Source organism: Phaethon aethereus, assembly GCF_964289735.1.
Source record: "Phaethon aethereus genome assembly, chromosome: 31".
In the NCBI taxonomy this organism is placed as follows: Eukaryota; Metazoa; Chordata; class Aves; order Phaethontiformes; family Phaethontidae; genus Phaethon; species Phaethon aethereus.
The window spans coordinates 1640409-1662890 of NC_138607.1; the positions used below are offsets into that span (position 1 = coordinate 1640409).

At 64.1% G+C, this 22482-nt stretch overlaps 5 protein-coding genes across 6 annotated transcripts; 3 read left to right on the forward strand and 2 right to left on the reverse strand.

The window, feature by feature from the left end:
• OPA3 (outer mitochondrial membrane lipid metabolism regulator OPA3) lies at window positions 1–736 on the reverse strand (the record flags this gene model as incomplete). The annotated part of the gene is made up of 2 exons (XM_082012101.1): window positions 1–425; window positions 595–736. The coding sequence occupies 2 exons, from the start codon at window positions 734–736 to the stop codon at window positions 1–3; spliced, it is 567 nt and encodes a 188-aa protein (XP_081868227.1).
• Window positions 737–2415: 1679 nt separating this feature from the next.
• On the forward strand, window positions 2416–6977 carry LOC309414734 (glucagon receptor-like; the record flags this gene model as incomplete). The annotated part of the gene is made up of 12 exons (XM_082012102.1): window positions 2416–2472; window positions 3017–3107; window positions 3179–3886; window positions 3953–4319; window positions 4398–4653; window positions 4765–4924; window positions 5001–5061; window positions 5165–5234; window positions 5318–5406; window positions 6065–6203; window positions 6676–6717; window positions 6807–6977. The coding sequence occupies 12 exons, from the start codon at window positions 2416–2418 to the stop codon at window positions 6975–6977; spliced, it is 2211 nt and encodes a 736-aa protein (XP_081868228.1).
• Window positions 6978–9116: 2139 nt separating this feature from the next.
• On the forward strand, window positions 9117–11280 carry FBXO46 (F-box protein 46). Its single transcript, XM_082012041.1, has one exon. The coding sequence runs from the start codon at window positions 9242–9244 to the stop codon at window positions 11087–11089; it is 1848 nt and encodes a 615-aa protein (XP_081868167.1). The 5' UTR covers window positions 9117–9241; the 3' UTR covers window positions 11090–11280.
• An 890-nt stretch (window positions 11281–12170) lies between these two features.
• Window positions 12171–14970, forward strand: QPCTL (glutaminyl-peptide cyclotransferase like; the record flags this gene model as incomplete). The annotated part of the gene is made up of 7 exons (XM_082012043.1): window positions 12171–12383; window positions 13057–13197; window positions 13294–13581; window positions 13787–13939; window positions 14179–14278; window positions 14564–14680; window positions 14825–14970. 7 exons carry the CDS (start codon window positions 12171–12173, stop codon window positions 14968–14970), a joined length of 1158 nt encoding a protein of 385 aa, XP_081868169.1.
• A 1989-nt stretch (window positions 14971–16959) lies between these two features.
• On the reverse strand, window positions 16960–22368 carry AKT2 (AKT serine/threonine kinase 2; the record flags this gene model as incomplete). Of its 2 annotated transcripts, XM_082012064.1 has the most annotated exons (13): window positions 16960–17039; window positions 17334–17436; window positions 17529–17616; window positions 17692–17906; window positions 18142–18270; window positions 18723–18845; window positions 19503–19571; window positions 19725–19790; window positions 20292–20423; window positions 20625–20778; window positions 20973–21084; window positions 21247–21375; window positions 22323–22368. In XM_082012064.1, 13 exons carry the CDS (start codon window positions 22366–22368, stop codon window positions 16960–16962), a joined length of 1446 nt encoding a protein of 481 aa, XP_081868190.1. The 2 variants fall into 2 exon arrangements, with proteins under 2 accessions (XP_081868190.1, XP_081868191.1); XM_082012065.1 differs by lacking the exon at window positions 18142–18270.
• Between the last annotated feature and the right edge of the window lie 114 nt (window positions 22369–22482).

Consider the following 22482-nt stretch of genomic DNA (forward strand, 5'->3'; position numbering starts at 1 on the left):
TTAATGGCCGGGTCCAGCGGAGGCGTGTCCAGCGACGGCGGGGGCGTGTCCTGAGCCACCGCCTTCGGCTCCGGGGGCGTGGCCGGCTGCGGGCGGGGGGGCGTGGCTAGACACGGCGGGGGCGTGTCCCGGGGCGTGTCCGGGCGGCAGGCGCGCCGCCATGGCGTCCAGCTCCTCCCGCAGCCGCTCCAGCCGCTCCCCCACCTCCCGCAGCGCCGCCGCCTGCTCGTCCTCCCGCCGCCGCGCCTGCCCCGCCTGCCGGGCGTACTCCAGGTAGAGGCAGAGCCCTCCCACGCCGAACACGATCGCTTCCCCCAGCAGCTCCGCTCCCAGCTCTGCCGCCGCTTCTTCGTTCAGCGGTTTGACGGCGGCGCCACGGAAACCCATCAGCCGCATCTTGGCGCGCATTTCCACCCAGTGATACACTGCGGGGGGGGGGGGGGACCGGCAGGGAGCGGCGGGGCACCGGCATGGCGGCCCCCCCGCCGATGCCCCCCCCATGTCCCTCCCCCCGGTGTGTGTCCCCCGCCCCGTGCCCCTCCCCCGCCGGTGTCCTTCCCCGCCGGTGCCCTCCCCCCGTGCCCCCCCACTCACGCTGCGCGGGCGGGAGGCAGATGTAGGCGCGGAAGAAGGGGCTGGCGCGCGCCCCGGCCTTGATGCGGGCCGCCAGGGGGCGGCTCAGCTGGCGCGCGCCCAGCGTCAGCAGCTTGGCCAGCGGGAACGCGCCCGCCACCATCCTCCGCCGCGCGCGCCGTGACCTCAGCGCCGCGCGACGCGGGGAGAGCGGGGGGCGTGTCCCTCCGCCCCTCTGCCCCGCCCCCCCGCGCCGCTTGGACACGCCCCCCCGCTCGGCTGGCAGCGTGAGGCCGGCTCCCCCCACGCGCAGAGAGACCCTCGCATGTCGGGGCACCCCTGGGTGGCGCTGGACACCTGTGGGTGACCTTGGACCCTCCAGGGTGACACAGGACAACTCCCGGTGACCCTGGGGCACTCGTGGGTGACATTGGACCACACGTGGGTGATTCTGGACCACCTGTGGGAGACACTGGACGCCCCTAGGTGACACTGGACCACCCGTGGGTGATGCTGGGCCGCCCTGGCTGATGCTGGAGCACCCACCGGTGCCATTGGTGCCCTACCAGGTGACCGTGGACCTCCCTGAGTCACTGTGAAGCACCCGTGGGTGATGCTGGAGACCGCTGGGTGACACTGGAATGGCCGTGGGGGACAGTGAAGCCCCCCCGGGGGACGCTGGAGCATCTGTGGGTGATAGTGAACCCCCCCAGGTGATGCTGTAAGCCCCTGGGTGATGCTGGAGCCCCTCGGGTGATACTGGAGCACTAGTGGGTGACACTACACCCCCCTGGGTGACACCGAATCTCCCTGCGTGACACTGGAGCCCACTTGGTTGGCACTGGAGCTCCCGTGTGTGACCCTGAAGGCCTCTGGGTGACACTGAAGTCCCCGTGGGTAACATTGGACTCCCCTGTGTGACATTGGAGCACTCGTGGGTGACACTGGGGCACCCGTGGGTGATGCTGGTGCCCCCTTGGGTGACCCTGGACCCCCCTGGGTGACCCTGGAGTCCCAGGACCTGTGGGGCAGCCTCCTGGCTATCTCCACCCGAGACGTGGGCCAGGCTCCACGCTACCACCGGGTCACGTTGCTCCGACTGAGCCCCCCACGGTGGCACCCCCCCCCCGTGCGCCCGCCCCTCCCGGGGGCGGTGCCGCCGGAGTCGGTGCGGTGCCCCGAGGGTTGGCGGAGCCCCGCGCCCAGACGGTACCGGGGGCCCCGAGGGGGGGTCGGGGGGCACTGGAGGGACCCGCGGGGGGGTCGGGGTGAAGGGTAGGGGACAGGTTGGCCGCATGGGGACACGCATGGGGGGACCCGGGACACTGGGAGGGACCCGGGACACCGGAGGGGGCAAGGGACACCGGGGGTGGCACCGGGAGGCACTGGCATCACCCGGACGGGGCCGAGGGGGGGGGTCGGGGTGAAGTGGAGGGGACATGGGGGCACTTTGAGGGGCAGCGGGGGACACGGGTGTGGGGGACCCGGGACACTGGGGGGGACAAAGGGCACTGGGGGGAGCGACAGGGGACACCGAGGTGGCACTGGGAGGAAGCAGCATCTTCGGGGGGGCGGCTGCTGCCCACCCCCCACGACGGCTACCCCCGCCCACTGTCCCCACGTGTGTCCGCCCACCTGAGGGGGGTGTCGGTGCCGGATGGGGATGTCGGTGCGGGGGGTGTCCCGGTCCCGTCCCCGGAGGGACCCAGGCGTCCGGGCACGACCTGCAGCTCCCTGGTAACAAGCGCGTCAAAGGCGGGGGTGGTGCCGGTAACGGGGGGGACACGACACCGGGACGCCCATCCCTCCCGGTGCTCCCTCCCAGGAGCTGCTGTCACTGCCATGGGCCACCAGGCACTGGCCCCCGCTCTGCTCAGCCGGGTCCTGCGTGGGGCAGAGGTGAGACCCCCACCCCCCAGGACCCTCCCAACACCCCTGGGGTCCCCACACACCCTGGCACCCCCTACTGCCACTGCTGAGACCCCCCTCAGGACCCTCCCGTTGCCTCATCGGGACTCCCACCCCAGTTGCCACCTCCAGGACTTCCCCTCCAGGACCATGGTGTCTCCATGGTGGTGTCCCTGTCCTCGCCACCCCATGGTGGTGTCTCCGGTCATGGTGGCCCCATGGTGGTCGCCCCATCATGGTGTACCCGTGTTGGTGATCCCAGTCATAGTGTCCCCATGGTGGTGACCCTAGTGGTAGTGGCCACACAGTGTTGGCCCCTGTTGTGGTGGCCACATCGTGGTGGCCCCATCATGGTGGCTCCATGGTGGTGGCCCCATGGTGGTTGCTCCAATATGGTGACCCCAGTGGTGGTGTCCCCATAGAGGTGTCCCAATGCTGGTAGCCCCATGGAGGCGACCACAGTGGTGGTGTCCCCATGATGGTTGCCCCAATGTAGTGACCCTGGTGGTGGCCCCTCCATGGTGTCCCCTTGCAGGAGGAGCGCTCAGCCCAGGCGACGCTGGCCGCCTGGCATGAGTACCGGCATGCCTGTGAGCTGCGCCTGCGCCTTGACCCCCCAGCACTTGGTGAGTGAGCACAGGGTGGGGACGCTGGGGGGACACTGGGGACACCCTGACCCCCCCCCCCCCCGCCCCAGGACTCGTCTGCAACCGCAGCTTCGACATGTACGCCTGCTGGGGGGATGCGGCCCCCAACAGCACCATCACCATCCCCTGCCCCTGGTACCTGCCCTGGCACCACCGAGGTAACAGTGGGGGTGGCACCCCCCCCGGGGGGCCCCGAGGGTGCCCCTGGGTGCCGCAGAGTGACGGGATGGGGTGCTCAGTGCAGGGTGGGGTGGTGGCTCGGCGCTGCGGACCCGACGGGCGGTGGGTGACAGACGAGACGGGGCGGCCCTGGCAGGACCATTCACAGTGCGAGGACCTGGCACAGGAGCAGCCGCTGCAGGTGGGGGGCCGGGTGCCGTGCCGCGAGGTGCCACGCCGTGCTGCGAGGTGCCGCGCCGTGCCCTGCTGGGAGATGCCACTCTGGGTTGTATCACGCTGCCGCGCCCTGCTGTGCCGTGCCCCGTCGTGCCGTGCTGTGCCCCGTGGCATGCCCTGCGCACCGTGCCATGCTGTGCCGCGCTGTGCTGTGCCACGCTGTGCTGCGCCATACACCATGCCGTGCCCCGTGCCGTTCCTTGTGCACTGCTGTGCCGTGTCCCGGCGCTGTGCCGCGCTCTGTGCTGTGCCCTCGGCCATGCTGGGGGCTGCACCGCGCTGGGCTGACACGCGCTGCGCCCCACATTGCGCTGTGCCGCACGCTGTTGGGCTGTGCTGCGGCGTGCACTGTGCCGGGAGCTGACGGGCTGCACTGCATTGCGTTGTGCCATGACGTGCGCTGGGCCGCGCCGCGCCGTGCCGTGTAGCGCCACGCTGTGCGCCGTGCCGTGCCGTGCCGCACCGTGCCGTGCTGCGTCGCGCCATACCATGTCGCGTCGCACCGCGCCATGCTGTGCCGCGCACCCTGCTGCGCCGCGCCGTGCCGCGTCCTGTTGCGCCGCGCTGTGTTGCAGCCTCCCATAACCGTGCTGCGCCACGCCGCACCGCGCGCCGCACCGTGCCCCATTGCCCCACGCCGTGCCCTGTGCCACCTCCCTGCGCCTGTCCCCAGCGTCCCCTGTCCCCGCAGCGGCAGGCATGGCTGCTGGAGCAGTTCCGCCTCCTCTACACCGTCGGCTACTCCCTCTCCCTTGTCGCCCTCCTCCTGGCGCTGCTGCTGCTCCTGCTCTTCAGGTACCCACACCGGGGCACCCCTGGGTGCTAGCGGGCCACCCCTGGGTGCTGCCACCCACCGCCTCTTGTCCCCCGCAGGCGCCTGCGTTGCACCCGCAACTTCATCCACGCCAACCTCTTCCTCTCCTTCGTGCTGCGGGCGGGTGCCATCCTGACGCGGGACGCGCTGCTGCGACGCCGCCTGCGCCCCGGCCCCGGGCACCCGCTGCAGCTGCTGGGCCAGCGGGTGGGCACCTATGGGGGGGTATCCGTGGGGGGAGCACCCGTGGGTGGGGGATGTTGGGCTGCGCTGGGATGGGGGACCCAAGGGTCCGCCACGATGCTGGTGCCACCATGATGCTGGTGCCACCACGATGTTGGTGCCACCCCGGTGCCAGTGCCACCCCGATGCTGGTCCCTCCCCGACACCGGTGTCCTGGTGGCGGTGTGGGTGTCCCCACGGCAGGCGGTGGCAGGGTGCCGGCTGGCCCAGGCTCTCACCCAGTACTGTGTGGGGGCCAACTACGGGTGGCTGCTGGCTGAGGGACTCTTCCTCCACAAGCTCCTGGTGCTGGCAGCCTTTTCTGGCGAGCGCTGCCTCCCCGCCTTCCTCCTCCTCGGCTGGGGTGAGCCCGTCCCCACGAACCCCATGTCCCCACGTGTCCCCACGTCCCCTCCCCAACCTTGTCCCCATCCTTCCAGGAGCCCCTGTGCTCTTCGTGGTACCATGGGTGGTGGTGAGGTACCTCTACGAGAATGAGGGGTGAGGCGCCTGGACACCCTCCTGCCCCATTTGGTCACACCCGGGGGACACGCTGATGTCCCCAACAGGGGACCCAGGCATGACCACCCCCCACCCCCGGCAGGTGCTGGGAGAGGAATGAGAAGGCGGCGGTGTGGTGGATCATCCGCTGTCCCATCCTGATGGCCGTGGCGGTGGGTGACGCAGCAGGCAGGTGGCCATCCTCGGGCAGTGCCCCCACCGTGGGGGTTGTCACTGCCAGTGTCCCCATCCCCAGGTGAACTTCGTGGTGTTCGTGCGCATCATCCGCATCTTGGTGGCCAAAGTCCGGGCACATCAGGTGTCCCGTGGGGACACGAGGGTCAGGTGGGGACACAAGAACATTGGGGGGGGGCACACTGGGGATGGGCATGGGGACACCAGTGACACAAGGACACTGGGGTGTGCATGGGGACAGTGGGGACACTGACAGTGGGGGTCACGCACCCCACCTCTCTTCCCATCGTGTCCCCATGCTGCCCGCGCAACGTCCTCGTGCCCAACCCAGCCCCGTGCGTGTCCCCACGTGTGTCCCCGTCCCTACCTCCAAGCGTGTTCCTGAGTGTGTCCTCATCCCTGTCATGTCCCCGAGTGTGTCCCCATGCATGTCCCTGTCCCAATAACACCCCGAGTGTGTCCCCAAGCCTGTGACCATGTGTCCCCATGCCTGTAATGTCCCCAAGCATGTTCCTGACCATGTCCCCATTCCTGTGACATCCCCAAGTGTGTCCCCAAGCCTGTCCCCATCCCTGTGGTGCCACCAAACCTGTCCCTGAGGGTGTCCCTGTCCCCATCCCTCCCCAAAGGGGTCCCTGGGAGTGTCCCCATTCCCAAGCATGTCCCCAGGGGGGTCCCCATCCCTTAGGGTGTCCCTGCAGGTGTCACCCAGCATGTCCCCAGGGGTGCCCCCATCCCCGGGGGTGTCCCCCGGGGGTGTCCCTGGGGGTGTCCCCGGGGGTGTCCCCAAGCGTGTCCCCCCGCCCAGGCTGGCCAGGTCGACGCTGACACTGATCCCGCTGCTGGGGGTGCACGAGGTGGCCTTCGCCCTGGTGGGGGAGGGTCAGGGTGGGGGCACCCTGCGCCTGGTGCGGCTCTGCCTGCAGCTGCTGCTCTCCTCCTCCCAGGTGCGGGGGGCTATGGGGGGCGTGGGGGGCGCAATGGGGGGCTGCAATGGGGGGCTGCCATGGGGGGTGCCATGGGATGGGTGCTGCAATGGGGTGGGTGCTCCTGCAATGGGGGGGGGACTGCAATGGGGGGTGCCATGGGATGGGTGCTGCAATGGGGTGGGTACTCCTGCAATGGGGTGGGGGCTTGCAATGGGGGTGCCATGGGAGGTACAAGGGGGGTGTGGGATGGGAGGGCTGCAATGGTGTGGGTGCTGCTGCAATGGGAGGGGCTGCAATGGGGGGGGTGTAATGGGGGGCTAAAATGGGGGCTCCATGGGGGCGGGAACGGGGGGCTGCTGGAGGTGGGTGCTGCAATGGGATGCAGGTGCAGGGGGTGAGTGCTCAGGTCCGAGGGGTGCACATACGTGTGCGTGTGACCATGTGCACCCACATGTCTGGGTGCACCCCCACCCCGAGGTGCCCCCCCCAGGGCCTCGTTGTCAGCATCCTCTACTGCTTCGTCAACAAGGAGGTGTGTCGGGGTGCATTGCCGCATGTTGGGGAGGGGGAGTCATGTCGTGACGTGGCGTGACATGTTGAGACACATCCTGGTACCCACAGGTGCAAGCGGAGGTGCGGCGTGGGTGGCAGCGGTGCCGCCTGGGTGCCCCCTGCCCCCTCGCCCCTCCCCGGGCCCCCCCCCGTGGCACCCGCTGCTACATGGCCGTGGGGGGGCAGCGCCCAGCACCCCCCAATCCCGGGGGGCACCTGATCGCCGAGAGCTGCTGCTGAGGCGGGGGGCAGCACTTTTGGGTGCTGGGGGGGTGTGTGTTCCAAAAGCCTTTGGGTGCTGGGAGGAGTGTCCCTGTCACCTTTGGGAGCTGGGGGGGAGGCAGGAGGGCTTGAGGGGGTTCCCCAGACACCTTAGGGTGATGAGGGAGGTGCCCAATGCCTTGGGGTGCTGGAGGGGTGTCAGGGGATCTTGGGGGGGGGGTCTTGACATCTTGGGGTGCTGGGGGTTTGTGGGGTGTTGCAGGGGCATCCGGGCTGTGGGGACCCAGGCATCCCCAGCTTTGTACCCTAAAGAAACATGTGACACCCACGAGTGGCTCCTGTGAGATCACCTGGGGGGCACAGAGGAGCCCTTGGGCGTGTCACTGGGGGGCACTGGTGGCTGGGGTGGGTGGCACTGGGTGCTACTGGGCTGTCACAGGTGACCAGGGCTGGATGTTACTGAGGACGTTCATTGAGAGTGTCACTGGTGACTGGCGTGGGGGGTCATTGCAGGTGTCAGTGCGTGACCGGGGGTGTGTGGGGGTCAATGGGGGGAGTGCTGGGCTGTCACTGTGCGATGGGCTGGTGTTAATGGGAGAACGGAGTGGGGAGGATGACTGAGGGCGGGGAGGGGAGATCCCCGTCACCCCCTGACCCACTCCCACCGTGGACTACACGGTACCCCATCGCGCATGCGCGGAGTTACCAAGCAGCACCGTGGCAGACTACAATTCCCAGCTTCCCCCCCGGCGCAGCGCATGCGCGCAGGTGTCGCCCTGCTCTATGCGGACTACACCTCCCAGCGTCCTCCTCGCGCGCACGCGCGGAGAGCGGCGGGTGACCGCATGCGCGGAGCACCCCGGAAGCGGCGCGGAGAGGCGGAGCGGCCGCGCCCGGCACCTGCCCGGTGAGCGGGGGAGGGGCGGCGGCACCGGGCGGGGCCCGGGCTGCGGGGTGGGGGGGGATGGCGTGGGCGTGGGCGGGCGGGGCCCCGGCGCGTGGCGGGGCCCTGCGGGGCGATGGCGGAGCCCTGGGGCCGGTGCTCGGTAACGGCCGCGGTTCCGCTGGGCCGGGGTCCGGGGGAAGGCGGGATGCGGGGTGTTCCCTTGTCACACCGGGAACCGGCGTCTCTCACTCGTGACACAACGGGGGGATGGGGCCGTGCCCGCGGCACACCGGAGGGCAGGCGTGTCCCAGCCGCGGCACATTGCGGGGACGGGTCCGCGCCGGTGGGATCCCGGGGACGGGCGTGCACTCGCTTTGCACTCGGGGACGGGGCGGTCCTCGCCTTGCGTGAGACCGAGGGCACGTTCCTGTGTCGCGCGTGGGGACACGCGTGTCCAACTGTCGCGTGGGGAGGGCGGGCGTGTCCCCGTGTCACACCTGGGGTGGGGACAGGCTCGGCTCCGCGTGACCGACGAGGGTCATCGGCTCTCCCCCTCGCCCCTTCCCCGGGGAGGTGTGGAGCGGGCGGGACCCCTCTCGGGGCCACGCGGGACCGTGTCCGCCCCCCTCCCGTCCCCACGGCCCAGGGGAGGGCGGGGACACGGGACCACGCCCCCCCGCCGGCCACGCCCCCCGCCGGCCATGCTCCCGGCCCACGGCGCTGCCGCCATCCATATATGGGCATGGCCCGAATGCGGCTGCCTGATTGGCCGTCGCCTCGCGCGCAGGGCCTGTCAACAAACGGCTACCGCCGCCGGTCGTTAAAAGGGCGGGGCCGCGCGGGGTGGGCGGGACCCGCTTCCTCGAGCGCTGCGGCCGCTTTAAGGGCCGTGCCCGCCCCTCCGCGGGCCGCGCCGGGCCGGAGCCGGTGAGGGGGCGTGGCCTCTGGACTTGAGGGCGTTTCCTTCTGCGCCGGGTGCACGAGTGGGCGGGGCTTCTGAGTGTGCAAACAGGGCGTGGCGTCGGGGGTGAGTGTGCAAGGAGGGAAGAGCCGGGGAGGGGCACAGCCCAGGCACCGTCCCAGTGCCCAGTACGACCCAGTAACCATACTGGGAACGGCCCAGTAATGGCCCCGTTAGCCCCCTCAGCCCCATGCTTGCCCTGACAGCCCCACAGTGCCCCCAAAAACCCCACACCCGCCCCATACTGTCCTTACCAGGACCATCAGCCCCATACTGGGCCTGCCAGCCCCATACTGCCCCACCATCACCACCCCATCCCCACCAGCACCATTAACACCCCTTTCTCTGCTGGCAGGCCTGGGCACGGGTGCCGGCAGCCCACGACGTTGGCAGCTTTGGCAACATCGGCATCACTGGCAGTGCCATGCTGCCCTGATGGAGCCCAACGCCTTCCCCCAGCTTCAGCTCTGGTGCCCGCGGCCCTTCGGCACTTACTCCCAGAACAAGCCATGCCCCAGCCCCAGCTCCACCAAGAAACCCTTCTCCTGCCGTCCCACCGAAGAGCCCGCAGGAGCCCGGGCCCCTTCCGAAAACACGCCGCCGGCTCCTGCCGATGCTGCCCTGGCTCCCCCGGCATCAGCGGAGGAAGGTCGGGTGCTGCTGGACACGTGGTATGTCATCAAACCGGGCAACACCAAGGAGAAGGTAGCTTTCTTTGTGGCACACCAGTGTGGTGGTGGCATTGGTGGCAGCGGCAGCGGAGGCCGTGCCAGCACCATGAAGGTAAAAGGCAACTGGGGTAGTGATAGCTCTAAAGCCAAGCGGCGCCGGCGCTGCCACGACCCCACTAAGAGCAAGCTGAGCCCAGCATGGGCCACCAGTGGCAGGGACCCAGCTTGCCCACGTCCTGGTGAATCATCTGCTGCTGCTAGTGAAGCCCCTGACTTGCTGTCGGTGGCAGAGATGGTGGCGTTGGTGGAGCAGCGGACGGCACTGGCATTGCAGAGCTTTCCCCGGCCGTGTGGCGCTCCTGCCTCTCCGGTTGTCTTCATGGAGGCGGCCAGTGGTGAAACCAAAGCGCCAAGTGGCTCCGATTGCAGCCGGGTAGCCGAAGCTGTTGCCCACTTTGAGTCACGGCAGCGGGAGCATGGCGGCACCCGACCCAACGGGTTGTGCCGCCCGGGTGCTGAATGTGCTTCTGCGGCAGCAGCATCATCGGCACCTGGTCCCGGCGAGGTACGCATCGCCTTCCGCATCTCCAGCGGCCGTGAGCCCCGTGCTGGAGCCCCTGCAGCTGAGCCAGGTGCTGCTGGGCGTCCCAACTGCGTCTTTATGAGCTGTGGGACGGCAAGCGGCGGTAGTAATGCCGGCGGTCGTGCCAAGGACAAGATCACCTGTGACCTCTACCAGTTGATCAGCCCATCCCGCGATGCGCTGCCCAACAATGTGGAGTTCCTCCTGGCCACTGCCAGTCCCAAGGGGGACGGGGATGGCCCCGATGTGGACATGGGGTGCGGCGAGGGGTCGGCGACTGCTGTCAAGCCAGAGATGGGTGAAGGAACCAGCGAGGGGGTGTCAGCATCGGCACGGGATTGCGCCTCCGGCTTCCACGTGGATGTGGTGGTGACGGGGGTGGTGGACCAATGTGTCTTCTTTGGCAAGGACAGCGCCAAGAAGATGAAGGAGGAGACGGTGCGGCTGCCGGTGGCGCCACAGGAGGACCCACCGCCAGGGCAGCTTTTCCTTCTGCCCATCCCTGAGGAGGCACCGGCAGTGGAGGACACAGAGGCTGGCGAGGAGCCGTCAGCTGTCCCCGACCCCTCGCTTTGCCGGTTATACCGTCACGTCTCCCACGACTTTTTGGAGATACGCTTCAAGATCCAGCGGCTGCTGGAGCCCCGTCAGTACATGCTCCTGCTGCCAGAGCACGTCATGGTCAAGATCTTCAGCTACCTGCCCACCCAAGCGCTGGCTGCCCTCAAATGTTCCTGTCACTACTTCAAGTCCATCATCGAGACCTTCGGGGTGCAGGCCACCGATTCCCGCTGGAACCGTGACCCCCTCTACCGTGACGATCCCTGCAAGCAGTGCAAGAAGCATTACGAGAAGGGGGACGTGTCTCTGTGTCGCTGGCATCCCAAGCCCTACCACCATGACCTGCCTTATGGCCGATCCTACTGGATGTGCTGCCGGAGACCTGATAAAGAGGCGCCTGGTTGCAGGGTGGGCTTGCACGATAACAACTGGGTACACCCAGCCACCCGGCGCGATGACGGCAGGTGAAGGGACAGGCGCCGGCGGGGACGGTGGTGGCGGATCTTGGGGACACAGAGCGGGGAGGTTGCCTGTGGCGGTTGCTGGAAAGGGTGGAGGAGAAGGTGGAAAAAAAAAAATCATCAAACCGCAAAACTTGAAGGAAAAAAAGAAAAAGGAACAAAGTGGAGGGAGGCTGGCAGGAGTGTATGGGGGGCTGGTAGCATGGAGGGTGATGGCTCTATCTGGGGTGATGTCCCCATCTGGGGTGAAGGCCCTGTGGAGGGTGGCATCTCCGTCTGGGGTGATGGTGCCATGGAGGGTAACAGCTCTGTGGAGGATCATGACCTCATGGAGGGTGCTGGCCCCGTGGAGGAGGATGACCCCATGGAGGGAGAAGGCACCGTGGCAATCACCCCAACTGGGCTGATGGCCCCAAGGAGGGCGATGGCACTATGGAGGGTGGTGGCCCTCTAGAGGGTGACATCCCCAACTGGGGTGATGGCCCACTCATGATCCGTCCGGGCTGATGGCACTGTGGAGGGTGATTGCCCCATGGAAGGCAACATCAGCCCCATGGAGGGTGGTGGCCCCTTCTGGGGTGATGTCCTGTCCATGCTGACATCCTCTCGGGAGTGACTTCCCCATTCAGGGTGACCTGCCGGTACAGGGTGACATCCCCATTGGTGGTGACATCCCCATCCAGGGTGATGGCTCTGGGGTGATGTCCTGGTCCGAGATGATACCCGGCCTGGGGTGATGCCCCCACCCTGGGTGACACGTTGAGGGGGACATCAACATTTCTGGGCTGACATCATCCCACCGGGGATGACGGCCCCCGGCCGTGCCGTCCCGTCCCGTCCCCCCCGCCGTGTCCGCGCTCTCAGGCCGGTCCGTGAACCGGCGGATGCGCATGCGCCAATGTGTGCCCAGGGCACTGCGCATGCGCTCCCGCTCACCCCCGTAGCCCGCCGCTCAGAGGGAGGGCGTGGCCTAGCGCTCAAAACCCGCCCCGAGCTGTTATCACCGGCGGCTCAAGTCACCAGGTTGTCCTCCACGGCCCCGCCCCCGGGAAGCCCCGCCCCCACAGAGGAGGCCCCGCCCCCGCGCCATGCGGAAGGGTGCCGGTGGCTCCCGCCGGGCCCGTGCCACCGGTTCGGGGCCCGTTCCGGGCCCGGTGACGGTGCCGGTTCCGGCGCCGGGTCCCGGGCTCTGCTCGCGGTCTCGCCGATGCCCCCGGCCGCTGCTGCCGCTCCTGGCGCTGGCGGCTGCCGCCGCCCTCCTCTACGTCGCCTGGCCCGGCGGGGAACGAGGCACTGGCCCGGTGAGCGGGGAGGTGGGGACCTGGGAGGACGGGTCCCGGTGGGTCTCAGCGAGGGGGGTCCCGGGGAGGGGGATGTCCGACATTTTCCTGCTGTCCCCGGGAGCCCCCAGACTCCATGGGGACCCCCCGATCTCCCCCGGGGCCCCCTGCTCCTCTCAGGATCCCCCAGTCCCTGGGGTCCCCCAGACCCCATCATGGGGACACCCAGTGGATCCTAGGGCACTCAGACCCGTTCCACCCCACGCCCTCAGCCTCCTCCAAGGCCCCTAGATCCCATCATGGGGCCACCCAATGCATCCCTGAGCACCTCAGACCCCTCCAGTGACCTCCAACATCCCCAAGGGCCTCCAGAGCTCCCCCAGGACTCCTCAGACCCCCCTGGGAGACACCCCCCCCCCGAGGGACCACTCAGGGCCCCCAACATCCTCCAGGGCCCTCAGCTCCCTCCCAGAGCCACCCAGACCCCATCATGGGGGAACCCAATGCATTCGTGGGCAGCCCAGACCCCTCCAGGGGCACCCAGACATGCCCCCCCCAAGCCCCCTAATATCACACAGGCCGCCCCCTGAGGGTACCCAACTTCCTAAGGTCCCCCAGCCCCCATCATGGGGCCCCTCAGACCCCTCCGGGGATCCCCAACGCCCTCCCTTGACACTGACACAGCCCCCCCCAGCTCCCCCCTGTCCCCCCTTCGGAGCAGGCTCTACGGGCACTGCTGAGGCGGCTGGATCCCACCCGCCTGTGGGACACCTTTCTGCGGCCCCTCCTGCGGGAACGGGTGCCAGGGGGGCCTGGCAGCCGTGCTGCCCGCCAGGTAAGACCCCCATACCTCACCCCCTCCACCCTAGGGTGCCACCGCACCCACCCTAGGGTGCTGCTGTGCCCCTCACCAGGGTGACTGTCCCTGCAGCACATCGTGGGGTGCTTGGGCACCCTGGGTGCTGCCTGGCACCTGGAGCTTGACACCTTCGAAGCAGCGACTCCCCGGGGCCTGGTGACCTTCACCAATGTGGTGGCCACAGTGGTCCCTGCCGCCCCCCGCCGCCTGGTCCTCGCCTGTCACTATGACACCAAGGTCTTGCCCCCCGGTCCTGGCCAGCAGCTCTTTTTGGGGGCCACCGATTCAGCTGTGCCTTGCGCCATCCTCCTGGAGCTGGCAGCTGCCCTCGACCAGCCCCTGCAGCACGCCAAGGACAGGGTGGGTGATGGGTGGTCCCAGGGCCTGAGTCCCCCCTGAGTCCCTCTGGACCACCCCAGAACACCCAGCTCTAGGACAATTGGGTCCCTCCTGACACCTGCCTACCCAGGACACCTGGGGCCCCACCTGGGCCCCCCTGGGATGTCTGGGTCCCCCCTGGACACCAGGATCCCTTCCCAGCTGCTGGACACTGTGGTCCCAGCAGGGTGTGGAGGTGACGCTGCAGCTGCTGTTCCTGGACGGGGAGGAAGCCTTCGGGGACTGGAGCATCACTGACTCCCTCTATGGTGCCCGGCACTTGGCAGCGCGTATGGCCACCACCCCCCATGGGCCCCACGGCACCCAGATCACTGCCATGGTGAGTGGCACCAAGCCCCGTGGTGGTGGGGTGCGTCTTGTGGCACCCAAGGGTGATGGGGGTGTGGTGTTTGGAGGCATCCAAGCATGGTGACACGGCAGTGGAGTGGTCTGGTGGCACCCAAGGGTGGTGACATGGCATTGGCCCAGCTGGGACAGTCCCATGGCATCTGAGAGGGGTGGCACTGTGGTGTCCCTGCACCTGTGCTGGTGTCCCCATGGCCATGCTGGTGTTCCTAGAGCCTGATGGTGCTGCTGGACCTGCTGGGCGCCCACCACCCTGCCATCCACAGCCACTTCCCTCGCACCCACCACTGGTTCCTGCGCCTCGTCGCCATTGGTGGGACATGGGGACAGGGACGCAGGGGTCGGGACTGGGTCAGGATGGGGATGGGTACAAGGGGATGGGGTCGGGACAGGGCTGGGGATGGGCTGGGACATGGGGACATGGATGGGGATGGGGCATAGGTGGGACATGAGGGTGGGGATGGGATCAGGTGGGGACACAGATGGGGGACAAGGTGGGACACAGGGTCGGGGCAGGGATGGAAATGGGGACAGAATGGGGACAGGGAGGAGGCTGGGGATGTCACAGAAGGTTCTGTCCCCCGTGTTGCTGGCGCAGAGCAGCGGCTACGGCAGCTGGGGCTGCTGCACGCCCTGCCCCAGGACCAGCCCTTCTTCCGCCTCAGCCCAGCCCCAGGACCCGTTGAGGATGACCACGTCCCCTTCCTCCAGCGAGGTGATGTCCCCACCTTCCCCCGTCCCCTGGGGCACATTGTCCCTGCATCCCCACGCAGCGTGGCTGGGGCAAGGCGGGCAGCTGGGCTTCCGTGGGCTGATGTCCCAGGGGACATGTCCCCTACCTATGTGTGTGTCCCCACAGGTGTCCCTGTGCTGCACCTTATCCCCATGCCCTTCCCACATGTGTGGCACACCCTTGAGGACACCGAGGACAACCTGCACCCCCCCACCGTGGAGGACCTGTGCAAGATCCTGGTCACCTTTGTGGCCGAGTTCCTGCAGCTCTGAGCCCTGCAGTCCCCGCTGTCGGCCCCAGCCTGAGCCCCCGGGGGACTCCGGGCTGCCCCCGGCTGTGCTGGGAGCCACCAGTAAAGTGCTTGGTGACTGATGCCGTGTCCTGTGCTGTCACCTGCCACAGGGACACCCCTGGAGACAGGGACACACGATACATGGGGACATGCAGTTCAGTGTTGGGCCCCTCACGACAAGAAGGACGTTGAGGTGCTGGAGTGTGTTCAGAGAAGGGTGACGGAGCTGGGGAGGGGTCTGGAGCACAAGTCTGATGAGGAGCAGCTGAGGGAACTGGGGCTGTTCAGCCTGGAGAAGAGGAGGCTGAGGGGAGCCCTCATTGCTCCCTACAAGTACCTGAGAGGGGGTTGTGGTGAGGTGGGGGTTGGCCTCTTCTCCCAAGTAACTAGCGATAGAATGAGAGGAAACAGCCTCAAGTTGCACCAGGGGAGGTTTAGACTGGGTATTAGGAAAAATTTCTTCACCGAGAGAGTGGTCAAGCGTTGGAACAGGCTGCCCAGGGAGGTGGTGGAGTCGCCATCCCTGGAGGTATTCAAAAAAGTGCGGATGTGGCACTTTGGGACATGGTGAGTATGTCCTTTGCCCTCCTGCCCCAAAGGAGCCCAATTCCTCCAAAAAAAGAAAAAAAAAGAACAACCCCCCCCCCATGTTATTGCTTATACCGTACAAATATGAGGGCACGTGAGAGCTGCCGGCCAGCCCCTACCACCACATGGGGGATGCCAGGCCACCATGTCCACTGCACCTTGTTGAGGGGTCTCATCCCTCAACCCACTCCAGTATTTTTAAGTTAATTCAGCTGAATCTGGGCAACTAGAAAGTGACTTTTTTCAGTTCCTCCCTGCAGGGAAGTGGCATCAGGCACCAAATTCCTATCTCCAAACCGTGGCCCTGGTGTCAGCTATGCCAGGAGACACCAGGCAGCAAGTCCAGCTTGTCACTTGCAGGTGCCACTTGCAGGTGCTGCGGTGACGGTGGCGCTCCCCGAGTGCCAAGTCCCACCAGTGTTGTGCCATGCTGGTGGGGTCTGGAGCCAACAGCTCCAGTGACAGTGGCCTCTACCGAAAAGCGTCTGCAAAGTGTCCGTTGGGTGTGGATCCATCGCCAGCAATGGTGCACGCCAGAAGAAACCCAGTCCTGGTGCCGGCAGCCGTGGATGCCAAGCCGGCCGTGTGGCAGAAAAAGCCCCATCCCTCTGCAACACTGCGCTGGGACCAGAGGCTGTTGGCTCCGGTGATGCCATCATCCACCGAGGATGCCAGAGGATGTGGCTGGTGTCCCGGAGCCCAGTGTCACCACAGGTCCTGGCTTTAAGGCACGGGAGAAGCCAAACTATTGCTTTTAGGACTGCATTTTCCTTAGGGCCACGCCAGCCAGCCACGGGATCAAGGCGCTCTCCTCTGCCAAGGTGCCCATTTGGAGGTATGGCTGGTTTTCAGTCACTGCAGGTTCAGTTCAAAGCAGAGCCGGGAGGATTTGAGGGGCTGAGATGTGGCCCCCCCAGTCTCGGGAGGGGTGCTGCCCTGTTGTCCCCCCCATTCTTAGGGCAGCTGTAACTGGATCCCGGCCATGGGTCAGCCCCCTGCCCCTTCAGCTTCTCCCCAACTGGGAGCAGTGGGTTTTGCTGGGCGGAGTGCTGGCTGAGCTTCCAGGGGGGCAAGGCCACAGTTGTGGGGAAGTGGGGACGTTGGTTTAAAAAGCTGTAAGCACTTCTAAGAGTTTAAAAACCAAAAATAATTAAAATCAAAGCAGTCCTAGGCTAGAGGCAGGAGGCACGGCTCTGTACCGGTGGGAGCAGTGGAGCAAGAGCACTTGGTAGGGGTATGGCTTCTGAAAGGCGCTGCGGCATAACATCGGTGAGCTGCAGCATCCTGCACCCCTTCTGCCGGGCACAGAAGAGAAATGCCCCCCTGCCGTGAATGAACCCCCAAACCCTCCTCCTCCTTGGCCAAATGCTGCTGCTGCCGGTTACTCCCGTATGCTGGCAGAGTAGGAGAACTGGGGGAAGTGTGTCCGCTGGTCATTCTCCAGGGAGCCCATGTTGTCATCTGTAAAGCCAGGGCCAGGGAAGGGTTTGAGGGTGACAGACCCTGAAGAAGCCTCCCTGGTGTGTCCAGAACTTTCCCCGCTCCCTCCCGTGGCAGAGATGCCACCAAAGCTGCCCAAGACCTCTCCAGGGCAGTGAGAGGGACCCTGAGCTTTTGGAGAGGTGTGACAGCAATGCCACCAGCCCCTCAGTTGACATGTGCCACCACCATGGTGACAGGACAATGAGGCTGCACAAGAGGAAGGAGTACAGGTGACAAAAGGGGTTCCCATTTTTGGGTGGGGTTGGCACTCACAGCGATCCGGTGGGGTGATGGTGATGGACTGGGCAGTGAACTCATCATCAAAATACCGTGTGTCGATCTCAGACGTCACTTGGGGCTTGAATGGTGGCACCAGCTGATGGAGACCGGGAGAAATTCGCTCGCCAGCAGCATGCCAAGTGCCCGCCTGCCCCTTCACCCCCTCAGAGAGCTCCCTTCCCTTCCTACCTTCTTCTGAACCACATCCTGCCAGTTGATGGGGGCGAAAAAGCGATGCTCCATCACCTCCTTGGCATCGTTGGGACCTCCGCCAAGCCTGCAGGCAGAGAGGTGCATCCAGAACTGCTGGCAGTGCCATGGTCACCCCCATCCATCCCTGGCAGACCCTCACCTCTGTTTGGGATCCTTCTTGAGCAGCCCAGCCAGCAAGGATTTGGCATCGGGGCTGAGGGTACGAGGGAAGCGGATCTCCTCCATGAGGATCAGCTCAAAGAGGCGTTCATGGTCCTGGTTGTAGAAGGGGAGGCGACCACACATCATCTCGTACATGACGACCCCCAGGCCCCACCAGTCCACAGCACGGCCGTAATCGTTGTCCTCCAGGACCTGTGTTGGGGAAGATGGAGAGGATGGTGCCAACGAGGCTGAAGAATGAGGCAGCAACACGAGGAGGGAGAAAGGAAACCCATTCTAGATGCTCTAGAGACTCCTGCAACCCAAGCATTTGGGAAAGCTCCCGCTGAACCACTGCCATCTTCAACTTTAGGAATAACCTCCAGCAAAAAACCTCTTTGGCGCAAGAATTTCAAGGAAAGCCTGGCTGCAGGAATGCTTTAAGTACCTCTGGGGCCAGGTACTCAGGAGTGCCGCAGAAGGTCTTCATGGTGGCTCCATCCGTGATGCCTTCCTTGCAGAGCCCGAAGTCGGTGATTTTGATGTGGCCATCTTTGTCCAGCATGAGGTTTTCCAGCTGAAAAAAAAGCAGACAGGTTGGAGAAAAGGTTTGGAGCTGAGTGAAGTCAGGAGCACGGGAGCAGGATGCTGCTCCCCAAAAGGCTTTGCTTGACGGCTGAGGTCTTGATCCATTGCCACAAGATGGGGACGAGGGTGACACCTCCCTGCAGGGCAGGTTCAAGCTCTCTTCAAGCTCCTGCCCTCCCTCGTGCAACAACATGTGTGAAAACATCGCCAGCCCTGAGCCGAGAGCAGCTCTTTGTTACCCACAGTGAGCGAGAGTGGAGAAAGGTGGCTCGCGTCAACAGAGCATGATGCACTGCTGGCTGAAGCCCCTCAGGGTAAGTTTTAGGGGAGCTGGGAGTGACTTCACACCCCCAAATGCCAGCCCAGGCAGATTGAAATTGCGCAAGCACTAAGATGGGGTGAAGGCACTGTTTATGGACACCGCTGCTGCTGGGCTGGTACCTTAATATCCCTGTACACCACGTCCCGGGAGTGCAGGTACTCCAGCGCAGAGACTATTTCTGCGCCGTAGAAACGGGCTCGGTCCTCTGTGAAGACACGTTCTCTTGAGAGGTGGAAAAACAGCTTGAGGGAGAGGGAAAAAAAAACAAACAACGGAACAGCTGATCAACAAGCACTTAAAAAAAACCCCAGTGAAACCCAGGTTAATCACTCTCAGCATGCAGCTAATGCAGTCATATGTGTCCTAAGCTCCTCGCCTTGAGCGGTCAAAATATTGACGGTCCCCGCTCCGCTCTGCTGGAGGGAGCTGTGGGGAAAATGCCGCTGTGCATTGCCTGAAAGAGGGGCTGTGCCATCGGCTGCGTTCCGCCTCGCAAGGGAAGAGTGCCAGAGTGGCGAAACAAAGCTAGACGCTAGCACAGGGTGGAACATAACGGAGCCAGTGATGGCTGGAGGTGCTGCGGTGTGCAGCTCCCCAGGTGATGAGGAGCAGGGCCCCGGGGAGCCTAGATGGTTGCTCCATGCATGCAATAGCCTTGCTGCAATATCAAGCATGAGGAAGGGGAGCGACGAGCCAGGAAAGCTCGGGGGACGGGGACAGGGCGAGCAGGGGGGAAGAGCTGTACAGCTCTCTACCTCCTGAAACACATGCTGAGGGGAGATTGTGGAATAAATTGTCTATAACTAACGAGCTGAAAACAGCTATTTAACATGTGGACAAGATCCTTCCTAGCCCCAGGGAAGGAGGTGTGGGGGGAGCGTTGGGTCTTAAGCTCCCACCTCTCCGCCGTTGGCGTACTCCATGACGAAGCACAGCCGGTCATTTGTCTGAAAGGCATATTTCAGAGCCTGCAAGAGGGGAAAAAAAGGTCTTGGAGAAGCTGTGGGGCTCTGTGCTTCCAGAGGAGGCAGTGAGGTGAAGGGAAGGGTTGTTCTGGGGCACGCAGCACACATCACAGTGTGCAGCCCCTTTGCTCCCTCGCTGCAACCAGCCATACTTACGGTGAGGAAGGGGTGCCTGGTGTTCTGCAGCACCCGGCTCTCTGTAACAGTGTGTGCCACCTCATCCTGCAAAGGGAGGAGAAATTAAGCGTCATTTATCCCCACCATTTCTGGGAAAATTGGAGATTTTTCACTGCTGCAAACTGTTCCCAGAAAAAAAAAAAAAAACAACAGGGATAGGAGCTCAAAGCGCCAACCTCCGCCCTGTTTTCGTCCCTGTGGGGCAAAGGGTTCACTGGCTAGATTGTCCAGAGGAGGACGTGGCCACGCTGCATCCCCTGAGAGAGGTGAGCAAGTGGATCCCACCGTGTCACCCAACTGTGCATTGCAACACATACCCAGGGTTTTGAAATAAGGATAATTCCTGGAACCTGCCAGCATTTAGAGCACAGCAGGAGCCAGCCATCGCTCAGCAGCTTCAGAGGCATGTTTTGAAAGCCATGCCAACATCTGGAGGTTGGACTAGGTGACCCTTAAAGGTCCCTTCCAACCCAAACTATTCTATGATCCCCTAAGCCCAGCCGGCTCCCGACGTCCCCTCACCCTCCGCTGGGGCTCAGCACGTACTTTCGCAATGATGACCTCTTTGCGTAGGATTTTCATGGCGTAATAGCGGCCGGTGGCCTTTTCCCGCACCAAGATGACTTTGCCGAAAGTGCCCTTTCCCAGGAGCTTCAGGTAGTCGAAATCATTCATGGTCTGGGGAGAAATGGGGAGACAGGGCTGAGAGTTTGCGGCATGGGCAAGCAGGATCTTGGATGGGAAAGGGTTTTCTGAGCTATTTCATTCACGATTATCCTGGTGAAAGTTGACGCCAAGGGGATGAGATTTATCCCATAAACCTCCCTCACTGCTTGGCAGTCCCACCACAATCCCACTTGTGGCAAGTGGGCAACTTACAGCCTTGGCGCGGGTTTTGCTGACGGCCACCTCCATCTCCTCAGCGCTGGTGCTGTCGTTAGGAGATCCACACTTGTAATCCATCGTGTCTGACTCTGGTTCCTGGTTCTTCAGGCTGTTTGCTACCGTCTGGATGGCTCGCATCCACTCCTCGCTACAGAAAAAAATGGGATGGACAGCATTGGTAGGTGGTAAGGATCACTGAGGGGTGCTGCGCCTGCCCCTCTAGCCTTCGCGGGCAGATGGGAGTCACAGCCAAGAGATTTTGGGGCTCTCCTCCAGCTAGGATCAACACAACGTGCTACTTATCACAGATTCTCAAAGGAAGGGGCCATCCCGCACACCTACCGCTCTTCAGGAGAGTCCACATGGAAGGTCCTCTCTATGACCGTCGTCCACTGCAAGCATCGGATGACAAAGGTGTTGGGACGAGGCCGCTCAGTCTTCATCAGCTGGCACTCTACAAAGGTTCAAAAATAAAGTAAAAAAGGGAAGAGGATGGTTTGGGATCAAATACCCTCATCCCAAAAACCTCATCCCCAATGGCATCAGGGATGAAGACACGCTGCCCAACACCAGCTCTTAACTGCACAAAGCCCCGAAGCCACCTGCGCCAACGTACCTGCTACCGAGAAATTATTCAGAGGTGGCAAACTGTGGTCAGATGTCTCTGGCCGTTCTTTGTAGCCAATGAAGGAGCCATCACTTTTCAGCAGGAAATACCGAGGACGCCACGTTTTGATGTATTCCCCTGCAAGACAGAGCGGGGGGGGGGCATGGCACAGGGGTTTTTGGGGAATGACCCCTTGTAGCGGGGGCTCCCATTGCCGAGATGGAAAATTAAATGGCAGAAGGACCCCTTGCAGATGGAAAACTAAGTGAATGTTTTTCTTCAGGCTGTTTCTAGGAGCTGCTTTGGGGAAGCTCCTGCAAAAAGAGGCCGGCTGCTGTAATTTAGGAGAGGCGTGAGCAGTGGCTTAGGCTGAAACATGCTTGCTCCAAGGTAACAGAGTGCAAAAAAGCTTCCATGAACACAGGGATCTGGCTGGACTGCCGGTGGGAGAAAGGTGGCTGGAGGCAGCTGGCTTTCATGCCCACTCCCCTTGCAAACCACCCTCAGCAAGGGAAGGAAAAATAATAGCCACCTTCAATGGGTCTAAAAATAAAATCCCATGTGCGCAGCTGCTACAATACTGTGACGTTCCCCATGTACAGCTAAAAATAAAAGGGCTGGCTGGGGGTCTTGCTGCAGGGCCACAGCGGCAGGTTGCCTGGCAAACTGAGGGTCTGTGGGGAGATATTAGTATTGTCCTCAGACTTCCCAACGCGGCAAGCAATTAAAAACACTGCTGCTGGAGGATTTGTTTGCGGTACAGACTGAACGCCAGCGAAGTGGCATTGCTGATTGCTGGGAAAGCTGCTGAGCTGAGCCAGAAGTGGGAGAAAGCTGAAGGGGGAAGATGCTGGTGGGTTTTGGGATGCCCTGCAGTGGCAAGGTGCCTCCCGTTTTGGGGCGAGGGGAAGCAGAGAACCCCCTGCATTTGTGCCAGGGAAAGGTTAAAATTGCTGGTAACTGGAAACCAGAGCTCTCCTTTCCTGGCGGCAGCTGCAGCGCCGGATTCCCTGCAGTGACCTGGCCTTGGAGGGATGCCACCGACACTGGCTCCCTTTTGGTGAGGGAGGGCTCCCCTCCCTCACCTCTCTTGTGCAGCCAGCCCTCCTTCACGACCGACACTTCGTTCATGGTGGTGCTGCAGGCTCTAACCCCTTCTCTGCCGCAGGACCGGGGAAGTGGCTAACACTGGTGGCAGTGGCTGCAGGAAGAGCGGCGAGAGTGGAGACAACCTGTGGGAGAAGA

Coding starts and splice junctions, on each gene's coding strand:
- FBXO46 (XM_082012041.1), top strand. CDS start 9,242: ATGGAGCCCAACGCCTTCCCCCAGCTTCAGCTCTGGTGCCCGCGGCCC.